Source organism: Trichomycterus rosablanca, chromosome 24, assembly GCF_030014385.1.
Source record: "Trichomycterus rosablanca isolate fTriRos1 chromosome 24, fTriRos1.hap1, whole genome shotgun sequence".
Lineage (NCBI taxonomy): Eukaryota > Metazoa > Chordata > Actinopteri > Siluriformes > Trichomycteridae > Trichomycterus > Trichomycterus rosablanca.
The window spans coordinates 2,045,059-2,068,658 of NC_086011.1; the positions used below are offsets into that span (position 1 = coordinate 2,045,059).

A 23,600-nucleotide genomic window follows, 5' to 3' on the forward strand; every position below is an offset into this window, starting at 1 on the left:
TTTGTATCTCAACACTTCACTTGCATGTCTTTGGACTGTGGGAGGAAACCCACACAGACAGGAGAGAACATGCAAACTCCACACAGAAAGGACCCGGACCCTTTTGCTGTGAGACATATTTTCATATTTTCATTATTAGATTCTGTAACTTGATAAATAAAAACTCTAATTTAAACTCAATCATAACATCTGCAGTAAAGTCATTTCACTACGTTTTAGGGACTGACTGGTTTGTTATAAAAGCAAAGTTGGATGAAGGCTGTTAATCTTCCCTACTTCAGATACTGCTTTAAACTGGAAGCACCGACTCCTTTCCCATCTGCCGATGCAGTATGGTGATCTGGAACACGAGGCTAACAGCCATGTGGCATCAGACAGATGATTTCTGTAGCTGCTCAGTATTCTGATCATTTGGGGACTAAATCTGAATCTCTGTTAGAGTCATTAATTTAAAAACCTTAATTAAATCTAGTCAAGCATATCCAAGCTTCATAATCAGTTATCAATTAGCAGCTAAATAAAAAACACACAGAATTGTGTAGAAATGATGGATAACCATTAACATACACACTGTACAGCCAAAAGTATTTGGACACCTGACTATGAGAGATATATATATACGGTATATGCATTTTTCTCCCAGTTTAGTTTAGTCAATTTATCTTCTGCTGCTGGGGGATCCCTGATTTTTTGCAGTTAAGGTGGGTATATTGCTGCTAACGTCCCCTACAACCCGCACACAGCCCTTAACGGAACCTCTGCACAGGCGTCTCTTTCCGCCAATCAGGGTCCTTACCCACATAATCTGGTCATACCTCCCTGCAGGCACTGCCAATTATGCCCACTAGAATATGCAACAAATGCTTTTAAACAGAGCAACCGGTAAGTGATCTCAGCTATAACAACAGCCGCTCCTCCGAGATGGATCCTCACAAGACTTTTACATATGTCTGTGGGAATTTGTGCCCATTCAGCCAAAAGATGATATTTCAGTTCATTCAAGCTGTAGAATGGACTGAACTTTTCTTCATGCCTTTATAGAGCTCGCTTTGTGCACAGGGGCCTTCCCTAAACTGATGCTGATTTCCTTTATATAATTGGCTTATTACGCCTGTTCGCGATTATTGAAGCTAAAACACATAAATTCATTAAAAAGAAAGGGTGTCCCAATACTTTTCACCATTACTCTTAATGTGCATTTACAGGACTGAGTTTCTCAGCTTCTTTAAGTGTAAATCAGAGGAAAAACACATTACAGGCAGAATGTAAGAGGTGGATCATGTTTTTATTGCACTTTTAAACAAATCGAGGCCTGTTTACTTGGTTCGAGCTTCATCTTGACTTTCAGCTCTGAATATTATTCAAAAATTGAGTTTTTTCCTTTGCTGTGAGTACAAAAACTTGGAACTTGGCTTGGAAAGTCCAGCGATAATTTTGTCCCTGCCACTTTAGCAAGCAAGAGATGATTGCTTACAAGATATTACATAAATAGGCCGTCTAACACAGTCTAAATATTTTATTTAGGGGTAATATAAAGGGTACAGCTCTTCCACCAGTGTAGACGTCTTCCCAAAAAGAAGCACATCAGTAAATGAAACGTTTCCAGCTACATAGCTGTTATAAGAGCATGATACACAAACGCTGGCTCTCCCATCCGCATTAAATAACATACAAGGGGACACCCACCGTTCGAGTTCCAGCATGTAACAGATAAACCATTAAACATTTCCTTTGAGTTTGGGTAAAATAGGGTGTCATGTATTTATATCATGTTAATATTTAGTGCTTGTTACACATTGAGTGTCTTTTTGACGGCAAAGATGATATCTTTGATTTGCGGAGTGCTGTTGTCTTCCAGAATCTTGGCATAGGGCATGGGGATGTCCACTCCGGTCACTCGTACCACGGGGGCGTCCAGGTAGTTGAACGCTGGACCTAGAATCACAATACAGACAAGGTATCAGGACCGTTTACTTGCTCTAAACACAGAAAATAGCGCATACATATATATGTATATGAGGCATAACATTATGACCAGTGACAGGTGAAGTGAATAACACTGATCATCTCTTCATCACGGCACCTGTTAGTGGGGGGGGATATATTAAGCAGCGAGTGAACATTTTATCCTCAAAGTTGATGTTAGAAGCAGGAAAAATGGACGAGCGTGAGGATCTGAGGGCCAAACTGTGATGGCTAGACGACCGGGTCAGAGCATCTCCAAAACTGCAGCTCTTGTGGGGTGTTCCCGGTCTGCAGTGGTCAGTATCTATCAAAAGTGGTTCAAAAAAGGAACAGTGGTAAACCGGCGACAGGGTCATATGGGCGGCCAAGGCTCACTGATGCACGTGTGGTCCGATCCAACAGACGAGCTACTGTAGCTCAAACTGCTGAAGAGGTTCGTGCTGGTTCAGTGCATCACAGTTGCAGGGGTGTTTTGGCAGCAAAAGGGGGACCGACACAATATTAGGAAGGTGGTCATAATGTTATGCCTATTCGGTGTATATAGGTATCTGCATCAAGTCCGAAACACCCATATAGTCCATATACCGAAACTTTACACCCGTCAACTTTTTTTGCTTGCTGACGTGAACGAAAGGTAAATATATTTTCTCAACACACAGAATTGTCCTCTCTGACCCTTAAATGTCATAAAATACTGTAAACTGTACGTTACCCTCCATGATTCTGGCACAAATCTCGGCTCCAACGCCGAACTGGGGCCAGCCGCCCTCGACCGTTATCAGGTGGTTGGTTTTCATCACGCTGGTCTCGATCGTTTCCACGTCGAGTGGCCTGATGCTGCGCAGGTTGATGACCTGCAAGTCGGTTACACATCAATCAGTTCCAATAAAAAAAAACAAAAGAAAGCATTACAAATAAATCGACTGTGGGAGTATTTATAACCACAATAACACGCCAATACACACAGTCTAGATACGGGTTCAAAACCCGGGTGGCCGGGCATCTGCACAGACATGATTTGGCTATGTCTAAGTTTGTAAAGTAAGAAGAAAAGACTGTAATGTAATAGTTATCCACATTTATTCAAATTCTCATGAAAAAAGAAATAAATTTGAGCATTTTAGTCATATCCAGTTATCCAGATGTGCTGCTGCCCGAGGAGCGCTGTACCTAGGACACGCCCACTCAGACACGCGTGTAGTACCCGACTGCTTCTTTTTGCTTGAATAGTCACACACTAATCTCCATCATTCCCGGTCTCTGTGCAGTGCCTTGGACCAGCCAGCAGGGGGCATGATAGCAGCAGTAAGGAATTCCTTCACCCCTCCTACCCTCTGACACAGCCTGCACAGACTGTCTGTGTAGACGCCCGGGCCAGCCGTGGTCACCCTCACCAGTGGTCACCCGTGTGCCTATAAATTAGTTCATTTTGACAGAAAACTACACGTTCCAACACTACTGATCTACAAAAATCTGGTTTAAAAATCGGGTTCTGCATGGCAGCTCACCTCACAGTCGATTCCCTCTTTGGCCAGGACCGCAGCGGCATCCAGACAGTGACCAACCATTCGGGAATGTGATACTAGCGTGACGTTGTTTCCTGTGTTGCACACAGACAGAAAGCAGATGATTTATTATTGTTCATTCATGTATAAGTTAAAATAGAAATGAGTATACGGACGGACTTTACCTGTCCGTGGTGTTCCTGGCTGACCCTTGTTGTAAGAGAGTTAGTGGGTGAATGTGTGGTGGCAGTGTGACCTACCTGGTCTCTCAACCTTGGCTTTTCCTATAGGGATAGTGAAGTCTTTGGACTGAGCCTCTGCGGACAGTTCGAAGGCCACGCCGTACATCAGCTCGTTTTCCAGCACCACCACTGTGCGACGTCAGAGAGGAAAAATGTGAAGCGCTAGTGACCAGGCTTTAGTGCCGAGTCAAATGACCAATCAGGTTCCGTAAAAGTCTCTATCTAATAAACTAATAATAACAGATATGCTTCCCAAAAAGGATGTAGGTCCGCTTAGAAATGCGGAACCAAAAGAAAAACAATTAAATTAAAAATAATAATCACAATAGAGACGTTTACAAACTTTACTTCTATCTTTGAGAACCAGGCAAAGTCAAAGCAAAGTTTTTTCATCAGCATCTTCCCCCTGATTTCTGCCCCGATCTAGTTTAGTCATTTCCAAATCCCTATTACAATACCTCCACTGCTTGCACCACCCACATACAGGCCAACAAGCCGCGATAATCGCAGCGTAACGTCCAACTGCGCCTGCAGGCTTAAACTAGAGCATCACAGTGGCTCATATTTAGCTATTAAATTTGTTATTTTTGTACAATAATACAACCATTTCCATTTCTGATACACTTAGCTTGACCACAAATGGCCAATTCTAAGCAATCAGATAAACAGGTTCATAATAAACACTAGACTAGTGCTAAGAAAGACGAATCATACCTGGGTTATCATCACGGATGGCCGCTTTGAGAAGGCCCTTGGCATCCTCGGCGTTCCAGGGGCTGACGACCTTTAAACCGGGACAGTGTCCGTACCAGGCAGCGAAACACTGAGAGTGCTGAGCAGCTACACCCGCAGAGGCACCGTTGGGCCCGCGGAACACGATGGGCACGGGCTGCAGCCCGGCAGACATGTAGTACGTCTTGGCTGCCGAGTTGATGACCTGGTCGATGGCTTGCATGGAAAAATTGAAGGTCATGAACTCGCAGATGGGTCGCAGGCCGGCCTGGAAAAGCAGATTGGAGGGGTGAGACGTTTATGACTTTAAGAAGGATCAAACAATCTTTAAAAAAAATCTTTGAAACTCCACAATATTCAATTATACAATTCAAGCTGTTAGCAAGCTCTAATAAAACATCTCAAACCTTCGTACTGACTTAAGAGGGGTGAAATAAAACAAACTCACAAAGGCGGCGCCAACAGCAATACCTGCAAAGCCCATCTAAAAATAAAAATAGCACATATTTAGAAACAAGTTAGTAAATAAATCTAGTTATACTGAAGAACTGGTGCAGGAAATATGTTGCTCTTGGACACAACCTGAGCACAGATCAAAAACTTAACATGTAAGGAGTCTGTAATCATTTCAAACAAAATAATAATAAAAAACCCCACTCACCTCTGTAATAGGTGTGTCGATTACACGTTTATCTCCGTACTTCTTCCACAGGCCTCTGCTCACCTGTATTAAAAAGTTTCCATATGACGTCACTAATGTATGCTAAAATGCATATTTTAAATTTTCAGTCTCAAACTTCCACATTTAATGACCTTGTAGGCACCGTCATACTGTGCGACTTCTTCACCCAGGAGGAAGACTCGCTCGTCCCTCTCCAGCTCCTCGTCCATGGCCTGGTTGAGAGCATCTCTGACCGTCACCTGCAAACCAACCACACTGTCTGAATAATGCCGTACACAGTCGGAAAGGCACCGAAAACCACAGCAGTAAATAAACTTAAACAGTAAAGATAAACCGGAGCAGCGCGCGCGTGCGTGTGTGTGTGTGTGTGTGTGTGTGTGTGTGCCTTTAGAAGAGACGCTTTGTTCACAGTATCGCTGTAAGTGATTCATTGATTCATGAGTTGATTCGATTTTATGTGAAGCGTAAGTTTCTCTTCTCGGTTATCTCTCCGTGTTTACTGTTATTAATTAAATGTCGTGGTTTTAAATAAACACCAGCTACTACAGAACATTCTGTGTGACTCTCTTACATTAAAAAGCTTCATTACACTGTTATTACCACAGATCTGTAACCGACCGTCAGACTCGTTCCGTCTAAGGAGCTAAAAGTTTTCTAAAAGTTCAGCAGATGATCCTGAACTAACGAATTTGGTAATGAATAAACTTTTGCCTCTGATTGGCTCTGTAACGTTTTCTGTTCTCATCTACATCACAAGTAAGAACCGCTTACGATTTACCAAAGTGAACCAGGAGTTTATATAACGTGCTGATAGAATCGACTCAGATGTGACCGGGTTGAATTATCTTTTTAAAGTAAATATTACAATCAGCAAAATTACATCGTAAGAGCTTTCACGATGGTTTCTGTACGATGGTTGATGAATGGTGATGTGATGGTTGGTGCTTCGTAGCTCAAAGTCTGGATCAATCCACTGAGCTGTTAACTTTACGTGATCTTTATATATCACACGATCGGATCGGCTACTTTTAGGAAATATCGCCGATCGCATATTTAGATTAAAAATCGGCCGATACCGATTCGTAGCCGATCGATCGTCCCATCTCTAATTACAACTCTTCTACTTTTGCAGTTCAGCACATAACTTGGAAACCAGAGTTTTAAGTTCAGTAAGGCATGTATGAGACAATGCGAGTGTACCTAGATAGATAACACACAGTACGTAAAGCAAATATTTATACAAATGAAATGATTTTTTTTTTAATATGTTCTCAATGAGTTGAGAATGACTGACAAAGTCTAACGTCACATAAAAACAACTTAATTGGTGTTTGTTGGGCAGGAAAGCTTCCAAGAAGGCTTATCTTTCCAAAATAATTGTAAATATGACGCAATGAATCCAAGACCAAGCATAAGTAAAGATTTAAAGTAAAATCCTGAGACAGTGGGTTTGATTTAGGCCTCTGATTGTTCTCTGGCATGTTCTCTCTGTGCTGGAATTAATTCTAGACGGTGACTGTGCCGTGTTATGAGGGTCTGATTTATAAACACGCATGCCTATTAGACTGATCACTTGAATGGAAAGGGTTTAACATTAATGCAGGCAAAGTAAATATGTGAAATAAAGATCTAAATTAATAAGTACACCCCCACAGCACATAGGTTCATTTTGAGGAGAAAATGTTACCTGCTAAACCTGATACATATACATATAGACTATAAATATTTATCTAACTGTCTTAACATTCATTATTGTGGTTATAAAATAAATCAGTGGATTTTTGGCTGGAAAAAAGTTGCTGAACCTCTTGATCTAGTGAGGAGGTGATTCCCTATAATTGGTATGTCGTAATCTTGCTTTTTTTGAACTGAGAATAAAGAAACTGGTGTAGAGGTGATGTAGAATTGAATATAAATATTTAAAATGTTCCCTATTGTATTAATATTAAGTGTATTATTTTATTACCCATCTGACTGCTCGCTAACACTGCTGCTAATGCACTGACTGACTGACAAGTTCAGACCTGGGTACATTTATAAAACTTTAACTTTTATAACATCACAGTTTAAGGTTATAATGCTAATATATTTACATTTAATAGCAAACGACAGACTCTGTCCTACAGTTTGACAGTTGATGCTAATGCTAACAGTTGCTAATGAAGGTTAGAGCATCAATGCTAACCTGCACAGCAGCCGGCGAGGATTTATGAAACTCCCTCCTGAAGACGGCTGACACGGCCTTCTGCAAAGCGACAAATAACATTCAGTCAATGTATACACAAACAGTTGCGTCTTTCCTTTATTTATCTTTATTTTTAATAAATAATAACAACCTTCCCCGAGCGAAGAATACACCTCAGCGACGCCATCTTTCAATCTGTCCCCCTGTCCTCTACGTGGAGGCGGGTTGTCCGGATAACCCTGACCAATGAAAAACAGAGCTGTTCTGTATCCACCAATCAGAAGTCTCAATGCCTCTCTCGCGTTAACTTACAGACCAATGAGAAAAGATCTGCTTCAGCGAACCCAGCCCTGCATGATACAGTATGAGTAGAGGGGCTCGGCCTGATGCTAGGGCTGTGTTCCAAACCACAAACACTTTCTCGATAGTGTGCCTAGCCAGTATCAGTGTGCAAAGTAATTCTACACACTATTTAGTACCCTAGCAAGCGATTTGAGACACAAAATCCAAACGCATGATCGCCAAATGCACTGAAGCCAGACTTTCCAGTAAATGAACACAGAAAGTCTTTCCCAGTGTCTGTAAATCATTAATTTATTCATTCACTTTCACTAACCGACTGATCAAGGTCGCGGTGGGTTGACACTAGGTCCTCAAACAATCATACATAAGGTGTCAATTAAGACCAGTTCGTTCACTGACTGGCATGTTTTGGAATGCAGGGGGAAACCGGACTACCTGCAGAAAACCGCACAAGCAGTGTTTGTTTGTTTGTTTATTAGGATTTTAACGTCATGTTTTACACTCTTTGGTTACATTCATGACAGACACATGGTAGTTAATCGTTACACAAGTTTCATCACTTCTCAAGGTTATATCGAACACAGTCATGGACAATTTTGTATTGCCAATTCACCTCACTTGCATGTTTTTGGACTGTGGGAGGAAACCGGAGCACCCGGAGTAAACCCACGCAGACACGGGGAGAACATGCAAACTCCACACAGAAAGGACCCGGACCGCCCCACCTGGGATTCGAACCCAGCACCTTCTTGAGGCGACAGTGCTACCCACTTAGCCACCGTGCCGCCCGCACAGGCAGTGACTGGAGGCGAGAATTGATCTCAGGTCCATGTGAGCCGTGTTGCTGTGCGGCATCACAATCACATCCTGCAACACAGTGCCAACTTACAGTATTAGACATGTATATAATTATACATGGCGCTGTGGCTTAGTTGGTTAAAGCGCCTGTCTAGTAAACAGGAGATCCTGGGTTCGAATCCCAGCAGTGCCTTTGTTTTGGGAACCTAGTGGGTAGACTTACAGGTTGAGAGTTCGAATCCCAGCTCTTGCATGCAGCCACTATTGGGCCCTTGAGCAAGGTCTTTGACCCTCTCTGCTCCAGGGGCGCCGTACGATGACTGACCTTGCACTCCAAACAAGCACTTCCAAAACAAGCTGGGGTATGTGAAGAAAGAATTTCATTGTACTGAACACCTGTATATGTATATATGACAAATATAGGCATTGTATTGTATTGTATTCTATAGATGTCAACTCCAGGAACAGGGGTTCGATTCGGGGCTATTAGCAGTGGTGGGCTAGCAAAATTTTACGACTGCACCATCCAAGTACCATAAACAGTTTGTAAATTGGATTTTTACTTAGATCACAGGTATCTAAATCTAATCCACAAAGGGACGCTTTGGCTACAGGTCTTACCATCAACCAGACAAGCTTGCTCAGATATTCAAAGACCATGACTAACTGATTAAACTGGTGGATCAAGAGTGCTTGTGTTTGCTTGGTATAAAATCCTACAACCACGCCAGCTCTTTGTGGAAAAGACTGGATTCTCCTGACTAATACCAAAACATGAATAAACACAGAATTGACAAAACAGAAAATATTCTTTGATTTTATTTGAAAGGTCACAATTAAAACACAACACCACCAGAGGGTAAAAATATTGTCAATGCAATTTCTAGATTGGGGGGGAAACAAAACAATTTTTTTCACAATATTGGTCAAGTCAAACGTGCTATACTCCCAATATATCAAATAATTAAACTCTCATTTATACCATTATGTAAACCTTGTATCTCTTTAAAGATCACAATAAACAGTAATAAAGTGCTGCAGAGAAAACAATCCTTCTTCCCAAATGAACATGGACGTGTAGCTTATGCAATTTGAGACATAGCTGAAGTATTCTGCGTGATCTGTTTGTCTGTCTGCACAGGAATAAACATTGTATGACTGTGTGTGTCCAATCAGCAGTTAGCAGTGATGACTATTCCATCCTGTTCATACCTGAACCAGTGGGTAAATATGAGTATGTAGTATGATAGCAGTATGATGTTTGGGACACAGCAGCAGCGCTATTTTCAACTCCGTATTTTCATGATCCAGCGAATTCTAGACTGGATTCTGCATGACCAATATCTAAAACTTACACCAGTTTAGACCAAAACTGCTGAAACACAGATGATTGGTTGATAAGTATTATACTATGATACCTATTAGATACACTATATGAACAAAAGTATTGGGACACCCCTTCTAATCACTGAATTCATGTGTATCAGCCACACAACTGCTATCAGGTGTAATGAATCAATGTTATACAAGAAATTACATGCTTCCAACTTCGCAAAAACAGTTTAGGGAAGGCTTCAGTGCACAAAGCAAGCTCTATAAAGACGTCAAGAGAATCTTGGTTTAAAGAAACTCCTGACCTCAGGCCCACTGAGCAGCTCTGGAACAAACTGGAACTTCGACATTAGTTCCCAGCTTTACAAATGCTGCCACAAATTCCCATATATATACTCCAAACTGTTGTGAGAAGCCCTCTCAGAAGTGCGGCTGTTGTTGTAGCTGAAAAGATCACAGAGGTCGCTCTGTTTTAATATGGTTTGCTCCTGGTTAGGTGTCCAAATACTTTTGGCTATACAGTGTAGGTAGCAGCCTGTACACCATGACTGGTCAATCTGGGCAAGTGTTAGTCTGCAAAAGTAAGACTATTCCACATACAGTATATTTATACTTTATCTATACAACATACTGCTAAAATCCTCTCATCATAAAGAAAGGTGCACTGGCGGGATCAGCGGACTCATTCTTTTAAATACACACCGTTTTTGTATGACTGTGATCTTGAATAAGCTCTCACACTGTTGCTAGAAGGAGAATAAACTTTGTACAGCTGTGTACTGTGGTCTCGTCTGTATAGGCACAACGGTTACTGTGGCACCAACCCCAAATCATTTAGTTCTGTTTTTTTTTTCTTCTTTTCTTTAATTTTTTTCTTTAAAAATAACTCCTCTCTAAATAATATAATGCAATGAATTAAAATATGTGCAGGACGTTCTGTTAAAACGAAGCATTAAAAAACATCAACACAGATTCTTTAACAGGGTGAATTTGCTGTGTCGCTGCTACAGTTCTGATCATTCAACAGGAACCTGTCAGAATGAATCTGCCTCATGAGGTCCAGTTCGCAGGTCCGATTCTGTATAGCAGCTTAGAGAGTCCACAAATCACTCCACATTCCAAACCTGCAGCCGATTCGAGAGAAAACGAATTCGAAAATCTTTCCTGCTGCCCCCCAGGAGTCCCTGGGAGTCCAAATTCCCGGCATTCCAGAAGATCGGATCCTGTTACACTTCAGACACGATGCGGGTGGAAGGAAACGTTGGTGAAGCTCTCGGGTCTCTCAGACGTGCGGTTTGCAGTGATCGACGGTCTCTGCTTTTTTCAGTCGACCTTTGCTGAAGGTCTGGATGGAGCTGAGGAGGGCGCTGCGTCCCTCGCCGTTCACTGAAGGAGGATGGAGGGGAGGAGGGACGGACTCCATCCCTAATGGAGGAGGAGGTGGGGGTGGTGGTGGAGGAGAAGTCACCGGCTGAACACCTGCGTTAATTGAAACATGAATGTTAGCACGGGCAGAGATACAGAAATAATAACAGAACCCTACGTTCACGTTAGCAGGTGACAAGTCGAGATGTCACGAGTATAAATGCTTGTGTACGTGCCATGATCACTGATATTGGTGTGATCACATGATACACTATAAAGCCATATCATTATATCTCTCTCGCCGCTGCTGCCACCCCCACTCCTGATCGAGGAGAGCCGAGGCAGCCACCGAACGCTTCTTTTCACCTGTTAGGGGCGGAGCATTAAGCACTACCATCCATGATTAGCCGCCCATGTGCAGGCTCACGAGGAATCTAGTTTCAGTCGTTGTCCCTCCTTCTACAGACACACAGCCAATCGTGCGTCTGTGTAGGAGCCCGACCGACTGATAGCACAGCTTAGGCTCGAACTCTAAAAGCTTGAGAACTCAGCACTGGTGCGCTAACATGAGCACATTAATCAGCTTCTTGGCTTTAATACCTGGCTGCACAATCTTGAACAGATATTTTTGATAATTTAATGTGGTTTAAATGAGCAAGATTTAGGTTCAACAGGTCCGGATGAAATCAAGCCTGGTGTGATGTGAGTAATTACAAATCCATACTTGTAAAATTCATCAATCTTTTATAAAATGCCTGGTGGTTTGTTGCAACAACAAACATCACACTGAGGACTACACACATGCGCATGCCACAGCTAATGCTAAGCATACTGGCACACTTAGCATGAAAGCTAACATGAAAGCAGCGTTTTTAAACGTGAACCTTTTTAACACACAGTGAGCAAAGCACTACTGAGTGCGAACCACTGGACCCAAACTGCAACCTGTGGCCTGCATGAGCGCTCTGTCCCGATTTACTCTGGGAATAGAACCCCCATATGCCCCCAAATTCAAAACATGAGAAAAAAACATGAAGAATTGCTGTGCTGTTCGGTTTAATAAAAGCAGAGCTTTTCAGTGTCACAATTTGGAGGTCTGCAGGCTGGCACGTGCTTCCTCTGGCACACATAAAGCCGCTGACAACAGCTTCGGTGTCGGCTTCTTTTAAAAAAAGACACAACACGCTGTTCTCTCTGTTTTTCTCCACCCCCTGTGCCACCGACTGGCCCAGACACCAGAAGACCACTAACCAGGCGTATAACCTTCATGCCCCAACGCAGACCTCTTTAAAAAGAGTAAATCGAGGACGGCTGAGCAGGTCGTTGCAGGTTGGTGGGTCTCAAAGTTGCACCGCGTCTCCTCAGTAATGCAGATCAATACGCACAGAGTGGACAAAAGTATTGGGACACCTGACCATGAGCTTATTGGACGTCCCATTCCAAAACCACATGCATTTATATTAAATTTGTAGCTGTACTATCATCTATTTCTCTGCAAAGCCTTTCTACAAGATTTTGGAGTGTGTTCGTGGGAATTTGCGCCAATTTAGTCAATAAAATCAAGAACAGGCCTGGCTCACAGTCCAAGTTGGACGATGGAGAAGAATTATTCATCGACTAAATATCACATCTTGTAGCTGTAATTGGGTGGAATAAGCTGTACTGAGGAAGAAACCAGTGCAACTTTAGCAGCGGTATGGAATTAGTGTTGTATTACGTTACCCCACACCTGTTCAAAACGGTGCATGCTCTAGTTTGAAGACAGCACAGGAGGGAAAAAGAGGCAGAGACACGTTAATGTTCATTTCAGAGCGGAATACATATTAAAGACACGTTATGATGAAGATGAGGTGCTAAACCTAAAAGAAACCACTGAACGAGTCAACTACAGCAGGTTCTCAGAGATGAGGACGGATATGAATCCTACGTTATGCACCCCTCCCCCCTTCCTAGAACAGGATGGCAGCTTTCGGTGAGGCGCTGACATGGCCTGCATCCTTCCAGATCAGACTACAACACTGCACTGTGTCCTGTGTTCGATCTGTACTTTTGCCAACAATATACACTATATTGGCATAAGTATTTGGACACCTGACTGTCCCATTGCAAAAACAAATGCCATTAAAACAGTGACCTCTATGTGAGATGCTCTTCTGAGAAGGCTTCTGACAAGGCTTTGAAGTATGTCTGTGGGAATTTGTGCCCATTCAGTCAAAAGATGACAGCATGTGTATGGCCGGGCACTGATGTTGGTCAAGAAAATATTAAAGCTGCAGTACAGTAACGAATTGGCGCCCACACTGGCAAAAACATGTTACTGCAAGCAATGCATGTTGAAAATTGGGTACATCGTCTGCGTTAATCGAATGCATTAATTGCTCTGGTGGTTGCATGTGGCAAATTAATATATGTTTAATTAGCAGTCAAGAAAGGATCAGGTTAAACTGTAAAGAAATGCACGCCATGCCCAACCTGACAGCTCTGAATTGAAATATGGCAGCACGAAAACCACCATACTGCAGAATATGATTTGCTCTATTGACTAAAATCATCTTTTAATAAACTGCTACATTTCAGCCCATCATTTTCCAGCAGTAGGATGTGATGTGAGTACGGAACGGTAATAAGGCAGTAAATACCTGGCACAGGAGGAGGAGTGGGTGATGAGGGACAAGTCGGTGGAGAACTCGCTCCTGAACCTGGCAGAGAGTCACACAGAGAGTTAGAAACATCTCAGTTCTGTTTTCGGTGCATTTTTAAAGACCTGCTGAGATACAGAATTGATCTGTTTGGTTAAATTTAGAACCAAACCACACAATAGGACAAACCACAGAAATAAGCCAGCATGTAATAATGCACAATCAGCACCAACCAATCAGGAACATTCTATAAATCAGATGGATAGTTTAACCCTACTGTATATTTCATAGCGTGTTTATAGTCTTTGTGCTAAAATGAGGGTTTGAAAGATCAAAAACGTAAGAGAGGTTGATTAAAAAAAGCCCTGTGACATTTGAGTAGCACAGCGGTCATAGACGCTAGCCCACCACCCCTCTCCAAGCCCTCAACAGTCTGGTTAAAAGGGCACGACTCTCCGAGTCTGTCTGAAACCCCGGCGATCTCTCCACACAGACGCATTTTACGTCATGCTACACTGCCGAGAAGAGCCCAGCATTCAGTGCGGCACGACTTTTCTCACAAAAAACCACAAACAAGGCAAACGGATGCAAAGCAACCAACAGAGTTTCTTTCAAATGTAAATAAATTCTCGTTGATGTATAAAGGTGTAATTACACAAGTGTCGTTTATTTGTAAATGCAGTTTAACCGTTTTCGGTACACGGAGGGAGACGTTAGCCGGCGCTCTAGCGGTTTGTGCCACCTCAGCCTGTCGGTTTGAATGGCCTGAGGCTAACTGTGTTAGCTTAGTAAGCTAAAACTGTGGTGACGTATTCGGCGTAATCGCTGTCAAAATAGAGCGTCTAAATAATCTGACTTATGAGTTCGATGTCTTATTAGATCCTCTCTACTGAGGCAGCTCACTCGAATTTCAGACTGTATATCTCAGACTCAGACTCTTTTATTGTCATTCAACCACGTACATGATAGAACGAAATACAGTTACCCAGGCCTCGGTGCGTGCAACATGAATAAAAAAAATAAGAATAGACTACGAAACAAAAAAAAGTACAAAGTATTTACATTTTAAAGTATTGCACAAAAAAACTGCAGCAGCTTATGTTGATGGCAAGAATCCACTGCTGGTTGTTGTCAAGAAGTGAACAAGGTATTAGAAAAGGGAATTGGAAATGACTAGGTTGCTAAATTAGGGGAAAAAAGAAAAATACATGTGGAAAATAAGCAAGTCGCTTGCTGATAGATGAACTCGACCTACCGGAGTTGTTGTTGTATTTGACGGAGAAGTCCTCCTCGTTCTCATAAGCAGACTGTCTGGATTTCTGAGGGCAACAAAATAAAACGAACACAAAAGTTCTTTATTAAAAAAAATCAAGTGCATTTAGAAGTATCTGTTTGCTCTTCGAACACTTTTGTACCTTTCTAGCCAGGATCTTCCTCTTCCTCTTCTCCTCCTCGGAGCCGTGGTGGGACTGAGCTCGCGTCAACCTCCTGTGCTGCTGAATCTGCACGTGGAAAAACAGAGAATCAGGTTACACCCAGAACACGACGCTAAATCTGTGTAAAACCCAAACACGGGCGATGGGAAGCACTGACGGCTCTCTGCTCCTCCTGTAGACGTTTTTCCAGGTTCTCTTTAGACGCTTTCAACACCTCTTTTAATTTGGAGGGGATCTACAATTCACAGAGGAAATAAAGAGGTGTTATTATGTTATTATAACCAGTGTTGTAAACAGTATTTCCTATTTTTTCTTTTGTTTTAGATCCTCAAAACTGAATTTATTATGCAACAAAGAAAATCTGTAGAATTAGTGTAGAATGACCTTAAACTGTGGTTTCTCTGTACTGGACATCAGCACGTCACTGAAAAGACTGTCGGAGGGGAAAAATCACAGATTTATTTCTCTCACACGATGATGATTACACAAGAGCAGAATAATCTGTGGTTCAGTTACTCACGGGGTTTGGAGGAGTTGGGTCACGGTGGGCATTCCGCTTTTACACGCCTCTGTAGACAGGATGGACTGCAGCACCGAAACTGTACAGTAGGAAATGCGGACAGTTTCTCATCAAGCGCTTACATAATACATCCAGACGCTTCGAGAATCATAACAACGTAAACGTAAAGGTTCTCATGACTGACCCACGGACGTATAGGGCACCGAGGGGTACTGATCCACAGGAACAGCGTCCGGGGGCCTTCCGTACGTCATTTCATACAGCAAGTGTCCGAAAGAGTAGACGTCAATACTCTCTGTGGTCTGGAGGATGAATAAATGTCAAATCAAGGTGAACAAATAAATAATTACTATGCATCACCCTTCCAGACACAACCCTCCTATTGACCCGGGCATGGGACCAGCATTACATTTACATTTTATGCATTTAGCAGATGCTTTTATCCAAAGCGACTTACAGTACTGTGACAGTATACAGTCTAAACAATTGAGGGTTAAGGGCCTTGCTCAAGGACCCAACAGTGGCAACCTGGCAGAGGTGGGGCTTGAACCAGCAACCTTTTGATTACTAGTCCAGTACCTTAACCGCTAGGCTACAACCGCCCTTAAGCTTTAACAGGTCATTTCACTTTATTTCCAGCAGCGGTTGATACACTTTAGGGCCAAAAGTATCTGGACACTTGACCATCCTATTTGAAGACAGGCAGACAAGCCCCACCACTGCCACTCTTGGGCTCATGAGTAAGGCCCTTCAGCCTCAATTGCTTACATGGTATTCGGTCACCGTCGTTAACTTGTTTTGGAAGAAAAGCATCAGCTAAATTAGGTTTTGTTCGAACCCTGGTTTGGTTGTGAGCCAAAAAAATGTAGGACAGTTGTAGCCTAGTGGTTAAGGTACTGGATTAGTAACCAGAAGGATGCTGGTTCAAGGCCCACCACTGCCAGATTGGCACTGTTGGGCCCTTGAGCAAGGCCCTTAACCCTCAATTGCTTAGACTGTATACTGTCACAGTACTGTAAGTCACTTTGGATTAAAGCATCTGCTAAATGCAGGAATGTAAATTTTGTGGAGGCTTTATGTTACATCTTGTAAACCACAGTTGGGCCAGATTGTACACAGCAGAGCAGAGAGAGTAGGTGACATTGATTGTATTAAATATGACGACTATATTTCATATTTGTGTATAAACTGCATAACTTACATTCATTTTCCTGAACTGAGTGACGTAGGGCCGGTAATAAAAAGGAAGTCCCAGTACAGAGTTCTCGATATCCAGCAGTTTGCACGTGCTGTCCTCCATGAGGATGTTGGAGGCGTGGAGATGCCCGTATGGAAAGCCCTTATCATGAAGGAACTTCAAAGCCTTCAAAGAAAACAAACCATGATCAGATGAAACCAGCCGCGTCCAGACCTGCTGCTACCCCGACCAGAATAAACTGAGCGATGAAAAGAAAAAGACGATAATAATAATAATGATGCCAAACCTCCAAAATCTGTCTCCCAAAGGTTTTGATCTGATGGATCTCCAGACCCTGGATCTTTTTCGGATTGCAGTACTTCTTCAAGAACGGTTCCTTTGGCTTCACCTGAGACACCGAGGAGATTCCATAAGAATAAAGTCTTTAAAATCACTATATAAAATTGCTTTGGTCAGGCACTCAACAGAAAACAGACTCAACAGAAACAATCCGGTGCTCACACATTAGTGAGCCTGTGGCTCTCCTCACTAAGAGGACATTGGATATGTCCAATTGGGAGAATTTTTAACCTTAAATCTGTATGTCAGGTACCTTGCAGATGTGATCCCTCAACGTGCCTTTCTCGTTGAAAGTCCTGATCACCACCGCTGAGGATTCGATGGTAGAAGCGAACGTAACCGGACAGACATAACGATGCTAAAGATCCCAAAAGGAAGCAAAAGACGCCGGTCAGTCAGAATCATCTTATAAAAGTGCTATTAAGTGCTACATCTGGTGATAGAATTATTATGTGTGTGTCAAATTGAATAGATCAAATCTTCTGGGTGACTTGCTCTCTGTTATGCCCCCCCCCAGCAATTTAACTGTATGAAGTAAATTAAAATACTTTATGAATTTTTTTCTTTTCAGACCCCCAACTGCTGTGTAATAATTTGCAGATTTGATTGAGGGTGAATGCAGTGCTAAACTTCTACATTTATCAAAGGATGTAGTGATGTAAGGTGCTCAGGTGGAGCAGGGGTAAATTACGCTAGCCAACTACCCCTGGGATCGAGGGTTCCAATCCCAAGAGGTGCTATCAGCCAGTCGCCAGTCTCTGGCCCGGCAATAGATCGGTATCACATTAGAGTAAACTATCCGTATAGTTGGGCAGCAGCTCCACTCAGTGTAAAGTCATTAACAGTGGCTCCGCCTGTGATCAATAAATGTCCATAGCTCTCACAGTAATTAAATGACCTCCAGCTGCCCTGTCATGTCGCGTCCATTCATTGTGTTCAGTCGTCGTTATTTGTTTTTAGACCATAAAGTGACCCACACAGTGTTAAAAATTCAAATCTAAAAGGACCTACAGACAGGGATGGAAGCAGCTTCATCATGGACTGCAGATCTTTATCTGATAGGAACTTATCAGGACCAAAATCCACCTGTAATGGATGAAACAGAATCAAAATGAATTCATGTTGGATCACAGTACAGGATTACACTCAGCTCAGTGAAGGTGTGTGTTTGGGGTAAAAACTGAACTCACCCAGCTTAAAACCTGCCGCTCCTTGGGCTGCTCTTTGTGTTTCACTAAAAAGTGCCGCTTTCGTACCCTCCAACCTGACAAAAAGTGAATTATTACATTCAAATAAGTAAATAAAAGTTATCTGCGGTAATCCTGCTACAGTTATCAGGATACAAATATACACTGTATGGTCACACTCCCATCCTCACATTACAGCAACAAAAACACTGAACCCAGTGAGTCCATTAAAACTTCAGGTTGTTTTACTGGACACAGTCCAGTAACCACTCCGACTGTAAACGAACCCTCAGCGTGAAACTGTTCTGGCTCTGCAGGTTGTTTTTAATTTAGCTGAATCAGAAATGGTCTTGAACGGTTTTTGCAGTGTAAGCATTAGCGGAGATGATATTTCTTGGACTCACCTATATCTTTTAAAGGCTCCACCACCTCCCAGATCAGGTCCGATCTGAAGTACATGGACACTTGTTGTAGCGCAATTTCTGCAATGAAACCAGACAAGGTGGTTAGAACTGTTCAAACACATCAAAACAGGAAAGAACGTGTAGAAATGTGTAGACGATCTGGTTAGCATAAAGATATTTATTATTACTCATTTTGCCGAATTTGCAGCATGGTGCCCTCTAAAGTTCCTCCTTTTGAACAAATATATTTTTAAAGCATCTCTAGAGAACGCGGTGTTTCTCGGAACTCCCTGGCTCTGCTCCCGTTCACGTACCTGTGTAGTTTGCAGAATAATTGTTGGAGTCGAGGAACTTTTTGACCAGTTCACAGCTGGAGAGGATGTGGTGCTGTGTGAGGAAGTTCAGATAGGCCTGCAGCCCCTTCTGCCTCTCCGCTATGAACTCCCGCTCCATGTTCCAAATTAACTTCTTGGGAGGAAGGGGCAGATTCAGGCCAGAGACCTGACACAGCAAAGAGAAATAATGATGAGTGAAAGGAAAGAGAGACATAAAAAAACAACAACAATACAATAAAAAGAACTGCTTTTACTGGGACGTGTCAGCTGGCTGAACATACTGGAAGAACAGTCAGCATTTTTTCAGCACGGTGATGAATGTGCCAGAAAGGAATTTCGAAAATAAGTAAATTTACTTACTATTAAACTGTTATTAAGCATGTCGAAGTCGCTGTATCTTTTGATCACCTGCAAATATCAGAAAGATTAAATATTTTAAGTCGTCAAGCTCTCAGATATTAATAAAGACCTTTTACATTGAGAAACCCAACCCTTATGTTTGGTATACGGACCATGGGAGCAGCTTTAAAAAAAACTGTCTAGCTTTTAATCCCAACAATGCCACAGCCAATGGTCAAAGACACTCCTGCTCTCACTTACAAAGAACAGGGTGAAGTAATCAAACAAGGAACAAGACCCAGTTGCAGCTCATCCGGTGTTATTTCATCAAGCTTCTTACAAAAGCCTGTATTTTGTGCTTGGCTCCTTTTATAAGCCAAGTAACCTTGGACAAACTTTGTGAATAAAAGACACTGCATACAGAGTGACAAATGAAAGAAAAATCCTGGATAAATAAATTGAAAAATGAAGCAAATGCTGAGTGGCATGGTGGCGCAGTGTGTAGTGCTGTCGCTGTGTGTTTTTTGTCACAATTGTATTTTGGGTCAGACCGCTTTTTGTCCTATAGCTATAACAGAAACTCATGTTATCAGTTTAACTTACTGTCCAACTGTTTTCTGTCGAGACTCCCCTCTGAACTCGTATGATGTATTCCTGGTGAAACAAAAAACACTGGTATAATAATCTGAGTAATTGGCAAGACAATTCACCAGTAATGCTGTATATAACAAAACATTTGGTTCTCCACAGTGTGATTTGTTATATCAATTAGGCTCCTTAACCCTCCTTGTGTAAAGTAAATGGATTATTAGTCATGCTGACTCAATTGGCACAATCATACTGGAATGTGAGGAAAACACTGGGCAAACTAAAGGTCTAGAGTCCAGCTATAACAAAGCCCAGTGTATCAGACTGTGCTTCCGGCTTGAATTTATGGCAAAAGTTGTAAAACCTGTCCATATAATCAGTTTACACCGGGTATATCATTATCCACCTCATTATCCAATCATTACAATTTCGTGTGTGTTTTCTACTTTGCTTATCTTGCTCAGAGAGTTGGTTTGGTTACTGTAATGATGTCAATACCAGGTATTTGTTTATACTTAAATATTTTGTGTTGCTATATTCAAAATGGAAAAATGGAATTATGGAATTAAAGTCAAAAGTGCACAAATACTCGCAAAGGACATATGACATAAGGAACACAAACTTCTTGTTATAAAGTCAAGAATCTTTGGTATCTTTTCTCCATCTGAAATGTCTCTAGTGCCAAATAATCTAATCTAATAATATTTAGTTTATCTGACCACAAAACGCCCTTCAAAATACTTTTTTGGATCCACATTTTCAGCACCAAACTTTGGTCACGCTGAATTTTAAGAAGAAGCTTTTTCCTTGCATTACAGCCTTTAAACTTGTAGTGAAGGAAAGTTTGCTTGACTGTAAACAGTGACAACTGTATTCCAGAAACTGCTTATTCCTACTGGTTCTTTGAAAGTGATACACTGGGTTTTACTTGTTAATGCTTGAATGCCATCATACATAATCAGATTAGCAAACACTGAAAAATATTAAAGCCTGCCAAATAGTAAATGTGGATTATATTAGTCATACTGTGCACTGAAAGACTGACTTGTTTATTTTATTGTCGCATAGTGAGTATTTTAATACCAAAACATTGTAGTCAACTGTGTTGACAATAGGATTATTTACCATTCTGTTTCACCTTATTGCTTTAAATGTGAGAAAAGGTGTACTAATCAATTTTGAACTTGTTATGATTTATTTTATTATATCTATGACAATATGAATCTTAATCATCTTAACATTTAAATAAGTGTTTATACAACAAATATTTTCGCTCCCAGGCTAAAAAGCTTTAGCATCGTAATGCTCATGTGAATGTCATATAGTTGTCATGCTAGCAAACAAGCTAACAGGTTTAGCTTCTCAACCAAGTTTATATCACAACAGTTGTCTTATTAACCCAACTAGGCACTTTTCATGGCAAACTATTAACCAAGTACTAAAGTACCAAGTACTAAAACTGTCAAGTTTGCGAACATTATTATTCGCAAGAATATTGAAATTAGATATCTGACTAGTCATATGTTAAGTTAGCTTGTTGCTAAACTGTTAAACTAGGGTAAATTGCTAACTAGACACGCTAGCCAGCTGCATAATCTTTTTATTTAATAATTAAATAAAACAATACTGTATTTAGTTAGCAATATGGCTTGAAAGTATAACAGCTACGTAGATAACATTATCAGGGTGCTATGTAAATATTTATATTTACATGACTGCGTCTCAATATGTGTACTACTCTACTAAGTAGTATATTAAAATATTGCACTACGTATATATTAATACTTTTTCACTATACTAGTTAGTATGGTAGTACGCAGTTTAGGACGCAACCGATTCGTTCACTTTCACTATGACAGCTACATTTACATGATATTTATTCAAACACACAGCGCATTTTATGAACATTTTGGGTTCGAAGTGATCTGATTTGAGTTAAAATGTGATATAATGTACATAGATATGATGTTACGCGTTGATACGGTATGGCTGTTGCTCAATAACAGTTCACTGCACTGTCACGAATCGCATACTCGTGCACTAGGTAGTACGCATTACGCAACGACTGTATTATTATTTCTGTGCAAACTACGTAGTACGGTAGTATGGATTTGAGACGCAGCCACATCTATATATGCTCTACCCCTGTATAAGACGTGTTTACCCGTTTATCACGCTGTGTTTTGCAGCTCTGCTAAGTTATGATTTTATCCCGGGTTTGTATTTCTCTTACCGTGTGAGATTGTAAATTCTGGCTCGCCTCGATCACCGCGGTTAGTGACACTGTGTCATCCAGCAGAACCTTCCCAAACGCCGGTTTCTCCATTAACGCCATACTGCTGGTGTTAGAAACACGCTGGTGTAAAATTCCCAACAATATTACTGTAAATAATAGCGCGGTTTATTCCTCATAATGGTACAGATCAAACTACTGACATTAACCATACTGCACAGACGAAGATCCGCCCCAAACTGGCAACACACACACACACACACACACAAATCTGCTGATGCCACCTAGGGAAACACGTAGAAACAGCAGAAAATCAGCTGATGAAATAAAGAATTGTAAAATAATTTCACCTCTACCATGTATTTATATATATTTATACATTTGGGTATACAATTACTGACAGTAGCTCTGTAGATCTGCTTCTCTGTACACTTTGTCAGCCCCCTGTCCACCATGTAGGACCTCCACTGACCAGATGATGTCTGGGTGGTGGATTATCTCTAGCACTACAATAGCACTAAAACATAAATAATATGGTTCTAGTTTTGGGCTGTCATGAGTGTATCAGGTGCAGCAGTGTTGGTGGGATTTGTAGACTTCTCACGTGTCGTTGATTGAGAAGAACAGCCGACAAATAACCAAAAATTTAAAGCCAACAGCATCTTGTGATAACAGAGTGTGTTCCTAACGACGAGGCCAGGTTTAAACAGTATTTATAAACCCCAACAACACTGCTGCACACTCATACCAGAACACCACACAACCATGTCATTACTATGCTAGCGTTAGTGCAGTGCTGAGAATGATCCACTACCCAAACTCATTCGAGATCCTATGTGGATGGCTTTTGATTTTGTAAATAAGGTACACAGCTGGACTACAGTCAAGACATAAAGTTAATCTGTATGTAGGTGTACCTAATAAAATGCTCAGTGAGTGTAGTACAGCTGCAGTGAATAAACCGCTTATTTATGGCAGTTCAGATGTGTAAAAAACACCATTTTACAGAGATGAGTAATCATGCGTTACATTTTCCACACGTGGGCGAGGGCACATGATGCCAAGGAGCTTTGAAGCTGTTCTGGTTGTGTCTAGTGACCGACACCTCAGACGCTTTCCATTAATGAAATACATTATTCCATCACTCAATGTGAAATTCATCATTTTTAATAGTAAGCGCTGTAATGTTAACATCAGTATAACAGATTTTAAAACTGCATAATTTGTAAAAAATTAGAATAATTACATTCTCGAAAAACTATTAAAAAAATTG

General features: G+C 41.4%; 2 protein-coding genes and 1 non-coding gene across 3 annotated transcripts; 1 reads left to right on the forward strand and 2 right to left on the reverse strand.

The window, feature by feature from the left end:
- Nucleotides 1–1,266: 1,266 nt before the first annotated feature.
- Nucleotides 1,267–7,524, reverse strand: pdhb (pyruvate dehydrogenase E1 subunit beta). Its single transcript, XM_062986898.1, has 10 exons — nt 7,463–7,524; nt 7,312–7,371; nt 5,258–5,365; nt 5,106–5,168; nt 4,893–4,928; nt 4,427–4,712; nt 3,731–3,841; nt 3,474–3,565; nt 2,678–2,819; nt 1,267–1,935 (listed from the first exon to the last, which is right to left on the reverse strand). The coding sequence occupies exons 1-10, from the start codon at nt 7,496–7,498 to the stop codon at nt 1,790–1,792; spliced, it is 1,080 nt and encodes a 359-aa protein (XP_062842968.1). The 5' UTR covers nt 7,499–7,524; the 3' UTR covers nt 1,267–1,789.
- A 1,007-nt stretch (nt 7,525–8,531) lies between these two features.
- Nucleotides 8,532–8,605, forward strand: trnat-agu (transfer RNA threonine (anticodon AGU)). The gene has a single exon. It is a non-coding gene; the product is annotated as a tRNA-Thr (tRNA).
- A 608-nt stretch (nt 8,606–9,213) lies between these two features.
- On the reverse strand, nt 9,214–22,535 carry pxk (PX domain containing serine/threonine kinase). The gene is made up of 18 exons (XM_062986322.1): nt 22,328–22,535; nt 20,110–20,160; nt 19,528–19,575; nt 19,147–19,333; nt 18,833–18,910; nt 18,432–18,505; nt 18,253–18,327; nt 17,495–17,599; nt 17,189–17,290; nt 16,906–17,067; nt 15,889–16,006; nt 15,705–15,783; nt 15,569–15,617; nt 15,342–15,419; nt 15,164–15,250; nt 15,004–15,067; nt 13,749–13,808; nt 9,214–11,223 (listed from the first exon to the last, which is right to left on the reverse strand). Exons 1-18 carry the CDS (start codon nt 22,427–22,429, stop codon nt 11,027–11,029), a joined length of 1,716 nt encoding a protein of 571 aa, XP_062842392.1. The 5' UTR covers nt 22,430–22,535; the 3' UTR covers nt 9,214–11,026.
- Nucleotides 22,536–23,600: the final 1,065 nt, after the last annotated feature.

Excerpts from the sequence above, each read along its gene's own strand:
- pdhb (XM_062986898.1), bottom strand. The coding sequence starts at position 7,498 with ATGGCGTCGCTGAGGTGTATTCTTCGCTCGGGGAAG. Across the intron at positions 7,372-7,462 it reads GTATTCTTCGCTCGGGGAAG|AAGGCCGTGTCAGCCGTCTT; the intron begins GTTGTTATTATT and ends GTCGCTTTGCAG. Across the intron at positions 4,713-4,892 it reads TTGCTGTTGGCGCCGCCTTT|GCCGGCCTGCGACCCATCTG; the intron begins GTGAGTTTGTTT and ends CTGCTTTTCCAG.
- pxk (XM_062986322.1), bottom strand. The coding sequence starts at position 22,429 with ATGGCGTTAATGGAGAAACCGGCGTTTGGGAAGGTTCTGCTGGATGAC. Across the intron at positions 15,784-15,888 it reads GGTGCCCTATACGTCCGTGG|TTTCGGTGCTGCAGTCCATC; the intron begins GTCAGTCATGAG and ends CCTACTGTACAG. Across the intron at positions 15,618-15,704 it reads ACCCAACTCCTCCAAACCCC|TCTTTTCAGTGACGTGCTGA; the intron begins GTGAGTAACTGA and ends CCCCTCCGACAG.